At 42.6% G+C, this 18709-nt stretch overlaps 2 protein-coding genes across 2 annotated transcripts; one reads left to right on the forward strand and one right to left on the reverse strand.

Moving 5' to 3' along the window:
- Positions 1-666: 666 nt before the first annotated feature.
- LOC104594547 (fasciclin-like arabinogalactan protein 4) lies at positions 667-2455 on the forward strand. The gene has a single exon (XM_010254879.3). The coding sequence runs from the start codon at positions 870-872 to the stop codon at positions 2136-2138; it is 1269 nt and encodes a 422-aa protein (XP_010253181.1). The 5' UTR covers positions 667-869; the 3' UTR covers positions 2139-2455.
- An 8544-nt stretch (positions 2456-10999) lies between these two features.
- Positions 11000-11824, reverse strand: LOC148801873 (uncharacterized). The gene is made up of 2 exons (XM_088897186.1): positions 11398-11824; positions 11000-11307 (listed from the first exon to the last, which is right to left on the reverse strand). Exons 1-2 carry the CDS (start codon positions 11822-11824, stop codon positions 11000-11002), a joined length of 735 nt encoding a protein of 244 aa, XP_088753312.1.
- Positions 11825-18709: the final 6885 nt, after the last annotated feature.

The raw sequence follows: 18709 nt of genomic DNA on the forward strand, positions 1-18709 counted from the left end.
CCTATAGCTCAAGTTAAATTATGATACGCTCAATCTTAGATAAACCTATTTGGCCTGATGTATTAAAATGGTTACAGGTGCAAGGGTTTGGGCTTGGCTCCTCCCACCCACCTCCCCACAAAAAAAAAAAAAAAAAAAGAAAAACTCAGAATGGCCTAGACTTTGACACGTGGTCGGATATTATATCTCAAAACAGTGGCACGTTTCGTAAATCCAAGGAGATCGAACGGCATTTGTCTTCAAGGACTGAAGACTTACGATCTCGGACCACGTGTCCGTTGCCAGTTGCCCTATGCAGACAGCTCTATCACAGATGTTTCTTGTCGTAACTCCCGTCTAACAGCCTAGCTTGATGACTTGATCGTACGATTCCGGACCCACAACAAGAGGATAAAAGAAACGTAAAAAAATAAGAACATAAGGAATTTTCAGTGAAAAGCAACTTTGTGCAACTCTTCTTGTTCTTCGCCCTAGAGACATGTGGGACCTGCACATGAAATACTACAAAGACGAAATTGGACATTACTTTTCGACGGATTCCATCTTATCTGTATGAAGACTGAAGAGTTGTATTAATCCGTTGCATGGCAGTATTCCTGAAGAAATATTATATTCTCATATCTCATTTTACAATATATAAATATGAAAAATAATATTTCCATCAGCATCTTGAACAATCATGCATCATCATCAGCAGCATTCCCTCACAGGTTCACATCCAATCCTCTGCTAGCTCACACCTCTCTTTCTCTCTCTCTCTCTCGCTCGCTCGTTCGCTCGCTGCTCTCTCTCTCTTCCTCCCAGACACAGTGACACACACAAGCACACACACTTTATTCTCTACCCTCAACTCTGCAGAGAGGAAAAGAATGGCTAAATTCACCATTTCCAAATTTACCCTTTTCATCGTCTCGTACTTGCTTCTCTCCCCCTCTTCCCCCATTGTCGCTCTCAACATTACAACCCTCCTCTCCGTTTACCCTGATCTTTCGGACTTCAACAACCTCCTCACAACCACCTCCGTCGCTGAAGATCTGAACCGCCGGTCCTCTGTCACTCTCCTGGCCGTCCCAAATCACTTCCTCCGCTCCTCTTCTGATCTGACACATAGATCCTCCCCCGCCAACATTGCCGATGTTATACGGTATCACGTCCTCCTCCAGTATCTCTCGTGGTCGGAGCTCCGCCAGATTCCCCCTGCCGGAAAGCTTGTCACAACCCTCTACCAAACCACCGGCCGGGCCACTAACAACCTCGGCGCGGTTAACATCACACGTGACCCCCTTGACGGCACTGTCTATATTCGTTCCCCCGTTTCCTACTCTCCGTTAAATGCCACCATTCTCTCTCTAATCAAGACCCTTCCTTACAATGTTAGCATCTTCACCATTAATTCCCTCCTCGTCCCTTACGGATTCGATTTAATGGCGTCAGAGAACCGGCCCCCGTTGGGGCTGAACATTACTAGGGTTCTAATCGATGGGCACAATTTTAACGTCGCGGCGTCAATGCTTACGGCGTCCGGGGTGGCGGAGGAATTCCAGGCGGATGAAGGTGGGGCGGGGATAACCGTGTTCGTTCCGACCGACGACGCGTTTGCCGATCTTTCGACGACTGAGAGGTTGCAATCCTTGCCCGCCGAGAGAAAAGCTGTGGTCTTGAAGTTCCATGTTCTGCATTCTTACTATCCATTGGGTTCGCTGGAGTCGATTGTGAATCCTGTGCAACCTACTTTAGCGACGGAAGCCATGGGTGCTGGGACATTCACATTGAATATTACGAGGGTTAATGGGTCGGTGGCGATTGATACGGGGATCGTTCAGGCGTCCGTAACCCAGACAGTTTTTGATCAAAACCCAGTTTCCATCTTTGCAGTTTCGAAGGTTTTATTGCCGAGAGAGATTTTTGGGAGGGAAGCCCTTGGGGCGACGAGGAGTGGCAATGCAGGGGTGGGAGCTGCGCCTCCAGAAATATCGTTTTCGCCAGAGAATTCACCTTCTCTGGAGATCCCACCGACCCATCTCTCCTCTTCTCCAGGTTTACGCGAGGAGATCCGATCGGGTGCAGCCGTTACTGGCGTACAAAGAACCGCCGTTGCTGTTGCTCTCTGCTGTATAGCATTGTACTTAGTGGTATGAGATTTTTTTTTTTTTCAAAATTTCTTTCCCTGTTTTTCTTTACTTTTTAATTTCGTTCTGGTTTTTAATTCTTTTCCTACACGAAAAATTGTATGTAGCTGCAAAGCAGCATTCTTTTCTTGGGGGTGGGCTTTACTGCTTTAGTTTAGCGGGGAAGATTTTTGTCGGAATAATTTGAGAACAAAAATACCAAATTTCTCCTCTGGGTAGTGATCTGATCGATGTGTCGCTGTAAAATGCTGGGAATCAGTTCTTTCTACATGTTTCTTTTGCCTTGTATGAGTTGTTTGAAAAGAAAAAGAATGATTTTGTCTAAATTTCTTTGATCTGTTATGGTCCGAGGACCTTAGTTATATCCTGCATGCTTCGATAAGTTTGCGGTACGCATTCCTTTACTTTACTTTACTTCGTGTTTTTTTTTTCCCAATTTTTTGGTTCCCTTTTAATCTACAAGTCCTTTTCTTCGTCACTCGGTTTTTTTGGGTTGCAGTAATGTTCGAATTTGATTTTTTTTTTTTCTGCTTTTCTAATTTGGAGGTTCCGTTCTGTCCTTGACGTTGTAAGTAGTAAACCCAGACCAGACAATCCGTGAAATCTCTCGAAATTCGATCGGAGAAAGAAAGGGGGACGATTTGAAATTTTGGGGAACCGAAACGAGAATGACAGGATTGCCCCTCTGTCAAGGATGGGAGGGAAGTGCAGTATAGTTTTTACAAAAAAAGTAGCTTCTCTTCTATTACACACTCGCATACAGAGAAGAGAGAAGAGAGAGTTTCAGCGCTTTGACAGACCACAACAGTAACGTAAACCTTGAGAATACTTGATTGGCGAACTTATTGACGTAAAGTTGACTGCGATCGCAAATTCGCAGGGCCGGACCCAATAGGCAATAGGCTGTTTCAAGCGTCTCTCAAATCTCAATCCCGCGTAATTGCTGCCTGGTAAGGTCCTCCTCAGTCTTCAGTCGGTCAGTCGTCACCCACCCGGCACCCCTCACCCCTGTAATTTGATTTCGATGCGTCTATCGTCGTGTCTACACTACAGAGTGAATAATTCAAGAGTTGCGTCTACTCGTTCATTATTTTGTTTTTATTTTCGCTAGGCAGAAACTTATTGACGACGTGGTATGGAAGAGGAAGAGGGGGCGGGACTTGAGAATAATGGGATATTATCTAAAATTCAGCACTACTTTTTAGCATTCATCTCAAACTCACCATAAACTCTCAAAACCTACACAGAACCCTCTATTATTATTATCTGTTATCGAGTTATTTATTAGACATCTGTTAGTTTACCATTAATGAATATTAATAAAAGTTCTCTACATACAAGTATTTTCAAGTATTTTACATTATCAAACTACTCTCAAATAGCCAATGTAGCTTATTAAATGTTTTTCAAGACAAAATTATTCCTGATTACTGCCATAACAATATTTAATAAGATCGATCGATCAATCTGAGGTTGTTTGATCATTGAAAACAATTTTTAATTTTTATTAATGATAACTGACAGTGGTCTAATGTAAACCTTTTAATGGAAAGTGGATTTTGGATGGGTTAGGGTTTGAATGGGCTCCAATAAAATGTTTATTCGAGCCAAGCCAATCCCCTAAATTTGGACAGCAAACCCACTGATAGAAGGTTCTCTAAAGGTTTTGAAAAAGTCATGATAAACTTAAGAGAAATGCAAAAAAGTATAAGAATAATACATGCAAGAATAAGTGGTCCATTAATCATTGTCTTAGTTGTATGACAATCTACCATTGGAGAACGGAAATTGGAGAAGTTGATGACACTTGGAAGTCTAGGAGAATGCTAACAATGGCAATATCACTATTTATAATATGTATTGATGATGCGCATTTCAGCAGCTCTCGGTTAGTAGGTGATTCGGATGCTTGACTGAATAATCCCTACCTAGAATGTGGTATGGATGCCTAGCTGAATGGTTCTTACCTGGAAGGTGGCTTGGATGCCTACCTGAATGGTGATGAGCTGGAGAGGTGACTCTGATGCCTAACTAAATGGTGATGAGCTGGAGAGGTGGCTCTGATGCCTAACTAAATGGTGACGAGCTGGAGATGTGTCTCTAATGTCTAATTGAGTGGTGACGAGCTGGAGAAGTAGCTCTGATGTCTAATTGAATGGTGACGATCTGGAGAAGTGGCTCTGGTGTCTAGTTGAATGGTGACGAGTTGGAGAGGTGGCTCTGATGCCTAGCTAAATGGTGACGAGCTGGAGAGATGGATTTGTTGCCTAGCTGAATGGTGACGAGTTGGAGAGGTGGCTATGTTGCCTAGCTGACTGGTGACGAGCTGGAGAAGTGGCTCTGATGTGACCTGCAAAAAAACAATGTCAGAGTGCTCGGGTTGCTTTACCTGGGGTGGGCACTCTGATGCTTAAGTTAGGGAATAAGAGATTTTAAGATAATAAAATGTGAGAGAGCTGGGGAGTTGCAAGAACTAAATAGCGCATCTCCCCATGGAGTTGGAGGTAAGGCCTTTATATAGGCATTGTTTGGCGTGAGCAACACGCAACACGCCCGGGATCTCCGGGAGGACGTGCCTAACTGCTCCGAAGTCCTCAGAGGTAGTCATGCACGTAGGCCAATCTTTGCACCTTATTCGATTTCTCCCAAAACATTTGGTGTGAGAGCTGACTTCCGAGAGACGTGGGAGTGATAGGATGCATGTAGAAATCGACGATGAGCACGTCTCGTAGGTCGCCACCTAGACCTCAATCAGGTCGGCAAGCCCTCGAGGGAGGTCACTCCCCATGTTGAAGTCACTTCAGGCAATACTGACGAGGTACCACAGATCGGCCCTAGACGAGGTGTTGCTAGCCACCTTGAGTCGTGGACGAGGTCGTTGGCTAGTTTTCTACCAAGTCAGCGGTGGAAGCAGGTTGCCAGGTCGGCAACAGGGGCAGGTTGCCAGGTCGGCGCCAGAGGCAAGTCACCATGTCGACGACAGTGTCAGGTCGCTACCTGGGACTCTATCATTTTGGCTAAGGCAAGTTGTCGCCTAAGTGATTCTGGGTGTCACCCATTTATTCCGAAATGCCATGTGTCATGATGTTAGTGGAGGACCAAATCTGCCCTCATCATGTACAATGTCCGTTCATTGTTATTCATAACAAATTACTTTCTTTCAAAAATATCATCAAACAGGACCTAAGTTTTTGAATTTTTCTTCTCTTTAGTTATTATAACCCCAAAATGATTCTTCCATGTTGTTGATTAACACACCCATATGGAATCCGGAGATTGACCATAATGCAATTTCCTGTTTCTCATATCCTATATATATATATATATATATCAAGCGAAAATCAATAACAGCTCCGTGTATACATTCTTTCCTTGCTTTGTAATTAAGATGAGGTGAAAGTGTATGGAGCCACTCCTGAATTAGTATAAGTAGCAGCTTAGCTTAACCGGTCCATACAGAAATAAATGGTAAACAGTTTAATCTTCCATGTTACAAATAATGTATTTTTTATCATCATCCTTTAAAAATCTGACTTCAGGTAACCCATCCAATTTCTTGTAAAGCCTTTTATAAGCAAATTTTACAGGATACAAGTGTGAATTAGAGTGCTTCGCTAGAGGCTTTTGTAAAAAGATTTCACTGTATATAATATATGATGAACAGTGAATTAAAGTGTTTTTTTTTTTAATTTCAAAAAAAGAAAGAAAAAATACATGAAAAATGTTTAAATTAAACAAATCAATCTTGAAATTCAAAACATAAAATAAAAATACTTAAACATTCAATAATTCAAAGGGTAAAAAGTTAATAGCAACTCTCCCTGCCACCAAGGGTTGGGGGGGGGGGGAGGTTAAGGGAAAGGGGGATGGTCTACCTCCTGTTGTGTAATCCCATGAAAAAAAAAAGATTAAGGAGTGGAAACTTCTAACAATATACAAATAATCTCAATTAGGCCTAACAGGATCAGCGAGTTGATCCATGACCTAATCCAACCCAACTCAATTTTTTCATAAGTGGAATTAGATCATTCTCAAAACTAAGACCCTAACTCTATTTTTTTTGGGTTGGATTGGGTCGGGTTCACGGACGGATTGGATCAACTTTTTGGGAAGTCTAGTTGAAGCGGTTAAAATTAACATTTCGCTTCTTCTCACTTTTAAAAGGGGTTAAAATTAACATTTCGCATAAAAATAAGTACGTCCTTTTCTACCCCTTTGCTTCGTTAAAGCAAGTCATTTTATGTTTTGACCGGAAAGAAAGAGGGTCACTTTAGAATTTGGACACCTTTGCTTCTTTCAAACAGATTGAAAAAATTTACTCTCCTTTCGTAGGGACTGGGGAGTGATAGTCACACTTGATGCCAAATTAACATATAAAATATGGTTTATAGAGGGGAGAAGGCTAATAGTAGGGGGCTGAAATTCAGAAATGTTTCCGTATTTTTCCTTTTATTTTATTTCTTCTTTTTTTAAGTAAACCTTCTCATTGATTCCTACGGAAAGATAAAAGTGAAAGGGTAATAAAGACTCCTATATTTTGTTTTGTGACAAAACTCCTGTACTATGACCGTGAGACAACTCCTTCCGTTAGACTTTCGTTGAAATCTGTGTTATAATAAATATTTTTTAACCTCCGTATTATCTTTATAATAATTATTCAGAAAAAAATACTGTTACTTTCCCGACTTTATAGACGAACAGCAGCAGGGATAACTGTTGCAACGGCGGTAGACTTTCGAAGTCCTCCCTCTCTCTCTCACCCTAATCTCTCTTCTTCCCCTTCCCCGAAGACAACAGAAGATATTAAGAACGAAGCAGTCCCAACACCATCGTAGCTGATCCAGTGATTGAGCACGAGAGAGACAGAGGAGGAGGGAAGGGAGGGAAAAGCCAGAAAGGGGCGAATCGAGTATTAGCATTTAGTATCCACCGCCTCGACTCGTCCAACTTCTCAGGCGGCGTCAGCTCCAACCGACTGCGCCATCCTTGCTAGCAAGGTCGTTAACCAACAGCAGGAGACGGAGAAGAGTGGCAACGCTGACTTAACTGCCGTTAATCGTCACAAAACGCTAGATCTTGTCCTCATTGATAATCTCCCTAAGCCTCTGACCATCACCGATCTCTCTCCTACTCCGATGCACGGCTCCCAGCTTCGCATTGCTTACCAGGGAGTTCCTGATAAATTGAGACACTCGAGTTTGAAGGGAAATTACAAAATATATATAAAGGTAGAGTTAGCTCCTTCTTGCGATTAGGATATAAATTCCTACATGAACAATGAAAGCCAAAACAAAGAACAACTAAGATTACAACTAAGATTCATACACCAGAGATAAAGCTACGCTAATACCCCCTTCAAGTTGGAGCATGTAAACGGGAAATGCCCAGCTTGGCAAGAAGATGCTCGAATGGTTGCCTGCCCAAGGTCTTTGTAAACATATCAACAAGTTGCTCGGAAGTCTTGACGTAGGAAGGCCGTATATTTTCATTCTGAATTTCATTGCGGACAAAGTGACAGTCTACTTCAATGTGTTTAGTCCTCTCATGAAAGACCGGATTCACAGCAATATGCAAGGCTGCTTGACTATCACAGTGTAATCGCATAGGATCATGATGACCAACTCCTAATGAATGCAACAACCCTTTTAACCATTTCAATTCACATGCAGCTGTTGCCATAGACCTGTATTCCGCCTTAGCCGATGATCTGGATATTGTAAGTTGCTTCTTTGTCTTCCATGAGATAGGTGCTTGTCCCAATAACACAAAGTATCCAGTGAGAGAGCGTCGTGTCAGTGGACACCCGGCCCAGTCAGAATCACAATAAGCATACAACCGAAGATCACTGTCAGCCGGAAGAAAAATTCCCTATCTCGGGTTACCTTTCAAATATCGCACCACACGTAAAGCCGCCTCCCAGTGTTCTTCACGGGGGTTCTGCATAAATTGAGCAAGCACATGTACACAGTATGACAATTCAGGACGGGTAATGGTTAAGTAAATTAAACGACCCACAAGCCTCCTGTAACTCTCTGGTTTCATCATCAGAGGACCATCTGCCAGAGCTACTTTATGATTTTGTTCCAGGGGAAGTCCAGTTGGGTTAGATCCTAGCAATCCAGTTTCTGATATGATATCCAAAGCATACTTCCGCTGACAAAGAACAATACCTTTATGGCTTTTGGCGACCTCCACTCCTAAAAGATACTTCAAAGCTCCCAAATCTTTCATGTGGAAGCATTGCCTCAGATACTCCTTGAATCTCCGTATGGCATTGCCATTATTTCCAGAGATAACAAGATCATCCACATACACCAAGATGTTCAACTGTTCCTGCTTCCGTCGAAGTGTAAACAAGGAGTAATCAGATTGTGGCTAGATAAACCCATACTGTTTTAAGGCTGTCGTTAGTTTAGCAAACCAGCAACGAGGGGCCTGCTTCAAACCATAAAGCGACTTGTGGAGCTTGCACACCTTCCCAGGTAGTCTTGAAGCAAATCCATGGGGCATCTTCATATACACTTCTTCTTGCAGGTCTCCATGAAGGAACGTGTTTTGCACATCCATCTGATGCAGTTCCCAGTTTTTAGCCGCAACTACAACAAGGAATGTGCGGACTGTAACCATCTTTGCCACAGGCGCAAATGTTTCATTGTAGTCTATCCCTTCAACCTGTTTGTTTCCAAATATCACCAAACGCGCCTTGTGCCGCTCTATTGTGCCATCTGAGTGGTACTTTATCTTGTATACCCATTTACTTCCGAGAGCCTTTTTCCCTGGCGGTAAGTCCACCACTGTCTAGGTTCTGTTGTTTTCTAAGGCTTCAATTTCCTTTCTCATTGCTTCTCTCCAACGAGAGTCCTTGACAACCTCTGAATAGCTCTGGGGTTCATGATTAGCTGTGACAACTGCTAAGAAAGAACAGTGTTGCAAAGAGAATTTATCACAATTCACATAATGTGTTATAGGATAGGGAGTACCTGAGGAGGGAAATTGGCGAGAGGAACTGGCGAAAGGGCTCAGAGTGCGATCGAAACACCATGTGGTGTGTATGACGTAATCCTTGAGATGGGTGGAAGGATGCTTCACTTATGGCCTCGTCCAAGTTGCTCATTCCCTGCATTCATTTATTCGATAGAACCCTCCCTTACTTCATGCTCCCCTTCATTATTTTCATTCCTGTCGTCCTGATCTGTCTCTCTTATGATCTCACGAGTACCATTACCCCTTCCTCTCTCACTATCCTCTTCGCCATACTCTTTAGTTTCCTCCTGGTCATAAGCAAGATTACCATCATCGGGTTTGCGTTCGACTTGTTTTTCTTCAATAGCATAAGGAAATTCAGTTTCTGAAAACACCACATCCCTAGAAACAAAGTATTCATTATTTTCTAAGTCATAAACTCTCCATCCCTTCTTGCCAAAGGGGTATCCCAAAAAGACACAACGTCTGGCTCTACTGGAAAACTTGTCCCTGGTCCGATTTAGGTTTCGTGCATAACACAAACATCCAAATGTGCGTATATGTTTGTAGCTTGGTTTCTCCCCATAGAACATCTCATACGGTGTTTTACCCAAAAGGAGAGTGGAGGGGGTCCTGTTGATCAAATAACCGGCTGTCATAACACATTCTCCCCAAAACTCAATAGGGAGATTGGCCTGAAATCTAAGAGCTCCGGCAACATCCAATATATGTCTATGCTTTCTCTCGACACGTCCATTTTGCTGCGGTGTTTCAACACATGAGGTCTGATGTATTATGCCTTGCTCAGAGAAATATTCCTTTAAGCAAGTAAATTCAGTATCATTGTCGCTTCTAACTATTTTCACCAATTTTCCATATTGGCGTTTTACCATAGTGAAGAAGTTCCGCGGTGTTTTTCCTACTTCACTTTTGCCATTAAGTAAGAATAACCAAACGGCTCTTGAGAAGTCATCAACCACGGTCAAAAAATACGGGGCACCACAAGATGCCCGTACCGAGTACGGACCCCATAAATCACAATGAATCAAATCGAAAGTCCCTTTAGCATTGTTTTCACTAGAATCAAACACACTTCTTGTCTGTTTGGCTTTTGAACAAACACCACATATCCTATTTCTACTATCACATCTAATGTTTAAATAAGGAAGAAGTTTAATTACTTTCTCAGAGGGATGACCCATTCTCTTGTGCCATAACTGGTATGATGCTTCAACCTTTGCTTTGTGAACTCTGCTCGAGTGCACACCTTTGAAGCAGTAGAGCCCTCCGCGTAGTTCACCCGCACCAATCACCATCCTCGAAGTGCGGTCCTGTATAACACAAAATTTATTAGTGAATTGGATATTACAATTTGAATCTTTTAATAATTGCTACACATATATCAGGTTACAATTTAAACGAGGAACATAAAGCACATCTGTAAGCTTCATGTGCTCATTCAAAATGACGATCCTTTTCTTTATTGCCATGACATGCTTTCCATCGGGCAATCCAACCTGACAACCGGTCACGGTCTCGGTATTACGCAAGAGGTTCAGGTTTCCTGTCATATGGTGCAAAGCTCCTGTATCAATTATCCAATTCATACCTGTCAACTTCTCGGTTGTGCTGGGTTTGCAAGAATTCAACAGATTAAGGAAAGTGGACCACTGTTCATTAGTCAATCCACCAAACGCAGTGCGATCTCCCTCTGTCGCGTGGGTCGGTTCAGAAGTTTGCCCTATCGCTTGTGCAGCATTCGCTCTCTGTCCGCCTCCACATCCACGACCAGATTTACCTTGTGTTCCTCGGGCTCGAGCTTTCCCACTCCCAGTAGATCTCGGTCGGTCTCCCCACCAGTCCGGGTAGCCGATAAGTTGGAAGCAACTCTCGGCCTCATGTCATGTTCATTCGCAGTTGGTGCACACTCCAGATTTCTCTTTTGTATCGTGTCCCATTTTTTTTGTGCCACCTTGTGCTTGCACAACAAAGCTCATTGCCTCTTTTCTTTCTTCTTTGCTGCGGGTCATGGTTCTCAGCCTCTCCTCTTGTATCACCATGGCATAGGCTCTGTTCAAGTTTGGCAGCGGATCGGTGCCCAGAATATTGGAACGCACCGTTCCATATACTGAATCATCCAAGCCCATTAGAAACTGATGAACTCTCTCTTCTTCTCGTCTCTTCTTCAGTTTTGTGGCGATGTTGCAGTTGCAGCCTGCACAGACGCATGTCAGAATTTGCTCATAATTAGCAAGTTCTTCCTAGATTTGCTTCAGTTTGCCATAATATGCCACGATTGGGAGACCGACTTGTTTGCTGGTCGCAAGATCTGCCTTGAGTTGCTGAATTCTTGGCCCATTGCCCACTGAAAACCGTTCTTTGATGTCGTCCCATAGGTCCTTCACAGTCTCCATGTATGTGACTGTAGAGCGTAGGGTTGGTTCTATCGTGTTGAGGATCCATGAGACCAGCATCGAGTTCACAGTCCACCAGTCTTCCAACTCCGGTGAATCGTTTGCGGGCTGAGATATGGTTCCATCGAGAAATCCGATTTTCTTCTTGGCTCGGAGCGCCATTCGCATTGCTCGAGCCCATTCCTCGTAGTTATCTCCTTTTAGTTGGACTTGGGTAATTATATTACCCAAATTGTCGTTGGCCGCTAGGTAGTACGATGAGACTACCTTTCTGCTTCCGCCCTCACCTTCATTATGCCTCTCTCTTCCATCCGCCATGATCGATTGGTCAAAGCAAGGTGTTTCCTTCCTGGTTTTAGCGAAGAACAACTACCGGCTTTGACCGACTGTTGAAAAGAGAGCCCTGCAAAATCCTCAGAGAAGGAAGCCCAAGGGCTTAAATAGGATAGGAGTCCGCCCCCTCTCTCTCTCTTTCTCTCTCCTTCTCTCCAACCTGACCGAGCCAGCGAAGAAGCAGTAGCGGCTCAGAAACCTTAATCGGAATCGTCTCTCCAAGTCTTCTCCATCGTCGTCGTGGAATTTAAAGATTGGGAACAAAAAATCAGAGCGGGAGGGAACCGTCACCGGCTTTGCATCTGCATGGACGAGGGGAGAAGAATTTAGGGAGGGAGCGAAGGATTCACTGCGAGTTCGGAATAGGAGCAGACTATAACAACATGTCTGCCATAGTGTGCGGCAAGAGATCTTTCTTTGAAGACCTTCCAACGACAACCCCTGTTTCCTCTAAGAGAATCCGCTTCACGAGCAACGATCGAAGAAAACAAATACCGCAGCCTCCAGTCTTGACGATCGAAAGAAGGTAGAGTTCTGCTAACTCTTCAGCGATCTGCTCCACGAACAGAGGTTTAGGGAAGATCAAACGAGCAAGTTCAGAAGGCGGTGCGAAAGTCGAGCGAACCGCGCTCTGATACCATGATAAACTGAGACACTCGAGTTTGAAGGGAAAGATTTTCTTTCTCTGTGTATCTTTTCAACCGAACATTACAAGATATATATAGAGGTAGAGTTAACTCCGTCTTGCGATTAGGATACAAACTCCTACATGAACAATGAAAGCCAAAACAAAGAACAACTAAGATAACAATTAAGATTCATACACCAGATAGGACTCATACTGTAAGAAGGATAAAGCTACGCTAATAGTTCCCGGTGCTTACAGCGAGGCCGTGGCCGGTAAAGCCTACCCGAACTGCGAAGCCATCCCTTGTGACCAGTTCGAAGAAGTAGCCTTTCAAGTGGTGGAGATCTGGATTGCCGATCGGGCCATGTTGCCCGTAGAGAATTCGCTGGGATGTAGCATTCACCGGAATTATGATATACTCCTCCGTCACCGCCTAGAAGTTTAGAGGGCTTATTCATTCATTGAGGGTTGATATGACAACTCTAGATTGTACATTTGGAGAAGATATAAAAAAATAGGAGACAATAATGTTTGTTCAGAACTGATCTAAGGCCTGTCTTTATTTCCATGCTTGGTTGCAGCTGTTCTTGGCCGTTCTATACAAGAGGACTTGGGATTAACTAGCAGTCGGTTAATATTGTAGTAGGATTTCTTCCAAAGTGATGCCCAATCAATCACTTAAGTTCTGTTGGAAGGCTTAAAACCTCCTTGTCCCATTCCAAAGTGATGCCCATACTCGATTCGCCCCTGTCTGGCTTTCCCTCCCTTCCCTCCTCCTCTGTCTCTCTCATGCTCAATCACTGGATCAGCTACGTTGGTGTTGGGACTGAGCTTCGTGCTCAATATTTGCTGTATTTTTCTCTGGGAAGAATAAAGGGGAGGAGAGAAAAGGGAAGGGGAAGAAGAGAGGGAGGGAGGACTTCGAAAATCCGCCTCCGCTGCAACAGTTATCACCGCTGCTGTTCGTATATGGGAAGGTGGGGAAGATGAATATTTTTTTCGAATAATTATTATAAGAATAATATGAGGATTAAAAAATATTACAATGGCGGATTTTAACCAAATGCTAATGGAGGGGTCTTTCTCACGGATATAATAGAGGGGGTCTTTGTCACAGACTCCATCCTACGGGGTTCTTTATAATTTATCCAAAGTGAAAATATAAAATACAAAATTCCTTTCTTTCCTTTCTTTTGACTAGAGACTGTGTTGAATGGATATTTTTTGGTATTTTATTCCACTTGCACATTAACTAAATAGCTTGAGAAATAAATGGTTTTTCTATTTTCAACAAAGTGAGTGGTAGTTATTGAAAAGTGATATTCATTCAAATTTTGTTAGGTCATTTTTCAAAGCGATCGTCATTTTCAACAACTCAGCTTCACTTTTCAAATTCAACTGATTACCAAGAAAATTAGGAAATTGATTCATTTTCCTGTTGAACACCATATTCTTGGAAAGTCATTCTTTTCTATTTTTTGGGTTTTATGTGTAATCAAAATACAGCTTCCATGAAAAATGGGTGTGAAAACAAAGTTTTGGGTCTCAAACACCAGAAACATAAGACGGTGTGATTGAGATTTTATGCATTGAATTAATCTTTCACCTATTTTGTGATGAAACATAAGGTAGAAAATGGAAAAAGAAATCGAATAGTCAGATCAGTCTAAAGAATTGTTCAACTTATATGTCAAATTGTAAGGAACTAAGGACTGCCATTGAAATCTGAAATCAAAGATTGCTACAAAGTTTTATTTAGGAATGGTGAAACCAGAAACCTCGTTTTTCAGCTGACGGACAAACAAATTCATTAAGGAACACTTGGCAAAAGCTGAAAAGCCTGGCGAAGTTGAATCATGACGGGTGATAGGTGGGGGAGCTGTATTTCACCTGAAGACAAAATTAATTATGTGGGAGTACAACAAATTATGAAGGTTGGCATCACAACTTTAACCTTTTCCAGTCACTGCAACCTTGCAACGCCCCTTCATATAAAAGTACAACATTAATGGTGTATTGCAAAATGCAAACAACTCTCTCTCTCTCTCTCTCAAACTAAGCTTTTTCAAGTTTCAAGTTCCAACAATGTTTGCCGTGTCACGCTCACGGGTGTCCAAGCACCATCACTGTCTCACTGATCACTCAAAAAAAAAAAAATTGCACCTACTAAGCGAGAATCTACTTCTCGCCTCGTACGTACATTTACCATGCATTAAAAACATCTCCCATGAATAATAATAAGTACTGAAGATATTCTCTATGCATGAAGCAAATTCGGTCTCCGCTACTTTGCTGGTGCGGAATCGGATAGTTGGCTAACATTAGCCGGCCCAACACAAGATGATTGGCTGTTGCCTAATGCCTACGGCTACGGCAACCAAACAAATTCCTTCAGCTTTGTTGGGGTTTCAAATGACAATCAAGTTCCCCTTTACACGAGACGGGATCTGTTCTTCACAAATGGGCGCCTTACATATACATCCACCGTGCATTGGGAACATCTTCCGTGAATAATAACTAATATTCACGGAAAATGTTGTCAATGCATGATAGGATGTGCATGTGAGTCGCTAGATGTGAGGAGCAGATCCGGTCTCCTTTTACACAAGTATTTCTTGCAAGTAGTGCCTTTAAAATGGATGATGCACTTTTTAGGAGTTTTTATTGGTTTCATTTTATTCAATAGCAGTTTTTTCTTATTATTAGAAAGACTAAATACTGTATTTAGTTTGAAGAAAAAAATAGGGAAAGGAAGGAAAATGTAAGGAAATCTTTAAAAACCTTGTATTGATTTCCTTATATTTTCTTTTCTTTTCCTATCTTTTCCTTCAAACCAAACATAGCCTAAAGGAGTCCCTTTTCCCTTTTTTTTCTTTTCAATAACGGAAAAGCTTTATATACAAATGCAACAGTGGGCTGGCTCTGCTATTGGGCCTAAGGCCTTGGATCAAGCTTTAGGTTAACCTAATCTGTTCAACCCAGGCCCAGCCCACTCAGAAATTTGATACAACCAAGTTGGGCAGTCCCTGGCTGGGCTCGGGTTGGGATAAAGTGAAATCAGACTCTGGCTACCTAAGATTCGAGCCCAGCCACCAAGTCCAGACCATGTAAAATTTTAAGCGAAAGTGTTGTGAGATATTGAAAAAGAATATTTAAGGTTATAATTGAACATGAAGGTGCAAGGTGGGTCAGATGGTAAAGCCAATTAATAAAGTTTGCACTGGTTGGGCTGAAACCCTCACCACCACAATTCTCAAATTTGACCAATTTTCCTCTAAGTGCACTTCCTACCATTAAATTAAGGAAAAAGACTTGGCTGCTACGTGACTCCCGCTAAAGTCATTTTACAAACTAATTTTACGGTTTCATCCAACCATGGTAGGAGCCGAGTTTTGCCCCCCAAATGAAGAAAAGGATATGATATTAGGGATTACATAACTGGTGCTAGCCCAACATGTCTGGCCCGCAAATTTCCCCAAAATTTCCCGTTCAGGCCCAGTTTGGGTCTATTTTTCATTTTTCGGGCCCAGTTTCCGAGCTGGGGGCTTATGTAAACTCCTGAGAATAGGTCTTAGGCCCAATCCATAATCAACCTAATTAATTACCATCTACGAAGTTAGAACTTAGAAGCAGTTTTGCATTTGAATGACCAGATATCAGATTTGGAGAAGCCATAGAATTGCTTTATAGGAGCTTCCAAGGAGGAACTCAATCCTCAAGGAAACCATCAAACTGATGCAGGGTGATTTGGCCCGACCTAGTAATAGGGGGACACGTGGACACAACCTAATTGACAGGATGACAGCTCACTCCGACCCATCAATTCTGCAACGAATCAAGCTCGGATAACCGAACCACCTCGGGACAAGTTCACATCAGGACCACCTTGGTTCCAAGGCACTTCGGCATTCGTACCAGGTTGGATCCAAAGTGCATTACCTCGGGTAATATTGACCGACCTCTGCATGACAACCCCGAAGATCTCGCCACCAAATTCCATGCTTTATGGGATCATGCCTCGTAACAGCTAGCACTATCTCCCCATCCTATTCGGGCGGCAATGATAAGCCTTATCGGCTAGCATCGTTATCTCCTGTTAATACGGAAGCGAGCCTCATCATAACAAGAATCCCAGAACCACTCCGAAAAACCCGCGAGGACTCCAGTATATAAAGACCTCAACCCTCCAGGGGCGAAGGTACGCGTAATCTCTGCTCACTAGCTCCCTTACTTTCTAAGCTACTATAAGCTTGCAAGTTACTGACTTAAGCATCGGAGCGACCTCGCCGAGTAAGCACCCCCGGGTTTTCTAATTCTCCTTGTGCAGATTAGTCAAATCTGTCGTCTCCAGCTAGGAACAGCCGCGTCTCATCACAAATCTCTAAGTTCCAAAAAGAAACTAGATGGAACGAATTAATTTAAAGTCGTTTATTTTCTCCGGGGCCTGGGTACATTGCATATTTTTGATAAAAATAAACTGGGCCGAGGCCCAACAATTTCAGAATTCTCTGGAGCAAATTAAGGTGGGGTGGATCTCTACTCTACATCAGCTGAAGCTGAGCTGAGCTCAATATGATGCCCTAGCAGCTGTCAAATGTTGGGTAGTGTGGGGAGAGAGAGAGAGGGGAACTTATTCTAGTCAAATGGAGTTATACTGCGAATCACATATATTTAATAAATAGCAAGCAGTAAGCACCCACCCACCTAGACCACCTGTAGTGGTAGAGGACAAGAGGTCCCTTCGTTCCACATGAGGACACTACCTTTATTTGCTTGTTTCTTAAATCTCCCACATGCCACATCCACTTTTTCAGCTTCTGTAGCTTTTCTTCTTTTAAAGCTGACGAGTGAGGGGTGACGACGATTCCCCCATAGCCAAGGCCCAATGCGTTGCGGCATACCTATTCCATAATCAACAGCACTTAGACTTCATATATTCCATTGCCTCTCCTCAAATCTGTGTGCGTCCCACTCGCAATTTTCTCATTATTTCTCATAAGTCACAATATTCCAAATAATGCATCCAACTTCCAACCAAGCCTTTGTATTGCCCAGGCGGAGTAGCTATTAATTTGGATAACTTTGGTAATTAAACATGCATGGTGCTTTGGGTTTGAGTAATTACTGGTATCTTTCTTGTTTTCTCTTCTCTCTCTCTCTCTATATATATGTATGAGAAACTTAACAATTTACAATTATTCTTCCTCTATAATTTTTCCCATCTTCCTCCCTCTTCTTTTATACCAAATTTAATTTATCCCATATCTCGTCTTTAATATATAATACCCAATTTCTATCATCGTCTTTATTTTTAGTTCCCTCTTCCCTGTGCATCTCCTCCTGCATGTATTTTTTTTTTCTTCAAATTTGCAGTTTTAGCACTAACCCATCTCCATTCAGGAGAAGCCATGGGGATAAAATTCAACAAATTTGAAGTGATATATATAAAGGAAGCCACACACAAAACCGGGGGTGATGGTGCTAGTCCCAACAGAGATCACAGAAAGAAATATAATTAAGCTAGCTCGTTACGACAGGAACATATTGTCATTTGAAGAAGGGTATTACCTTCTTTGATAAGCTATCCAATCACATATATGTGTGTGTGTGTTCTGGGTCATATTGATAATTAAAATATCACCCCAAGAAAAATTCTAAATGTATAAAAGGATAAAATATTTAATATTGGCAGTATAACAAGTATGGAAATTAGTGGAAAGTTGAAACTTACCCTGGACGAGTAAATGCCGATGTCGAAGGTGCGCATGGTGGATCCCTTAGCTCTTCTTGCACATAACTCCGCCGGAGGAGAGAGCTGAAACTGAAAGGCCCGGCCACGGCCAGGAATGATCATCAACCAGTGACTCTTTCATTCAGTACTGAATTTTCTTGGAATAACACTCTCGGCGGGCTACATATATATATGTTGGTGGGTTTGATCAAACACTTGCCTATTTCTCTTATTTACTATCAAACTAAACAAAAAACAGCCTTGAAGAGAGAGCGATATTGGTAAGGAAGAAGGGCTGTACAATTTCCTAGTTTGAAAGCATGGACACTGGTTGACGTACAGGACAAGCTCACCAGGAGCAGGAGCTTGTACTATATTATGGGGAGCCAGCAGGAAGGACCCCCTGACTCTGAGAATTAGGCCAAGAAAATGATACCCACCAATTTCAGCAAGGGCCACCACACAAGTAGGTCATCATGGGTTCGGATCTCCTGCCCACGTCTATCCATAA

The sequence above is a fragment of the Nelumbo nucifera genome, chromosome 2, assembly GCF_055504915.1.
Source record: "Nelumbo nucifera cultivar China Antique chromosome 2, China Antique-T2T, whole genome shotgun sequence".
In the NCBI taxonomy this organism is placed as follows: Eukaryota; Viridiplantae; Streptophyta; class Magnoliopsida; order Proteales; family Nelumbonaceae; genus Nelumbo; species Nelumbo nucifera.

Excerpts from the sequence above, each read along its gene's own strand:
- LOC104594547 (XM_010254879.3), top strand. The coding sequence starts at position 870 with ATGGCTAAATTCACCATTTCCAAATTTACCCTTTTCATCGTCTCGTAC.
- LOC148801873 (XM_088897186.1), bottom strand. The coding sequence starts at position 11,824 with ATGGCGGATGGAAGAGAGAGGCATAATGAAGGTGAGGGCGGAAGCAGA. Across the intron at positions 11,308-11,397 it reads TGCGACCAGCAAACAAGTCG|GCTGCAACTGCAACATCGCC; the intron begins GTCTCCCAATCG and ends GCGTCTGTGCAG.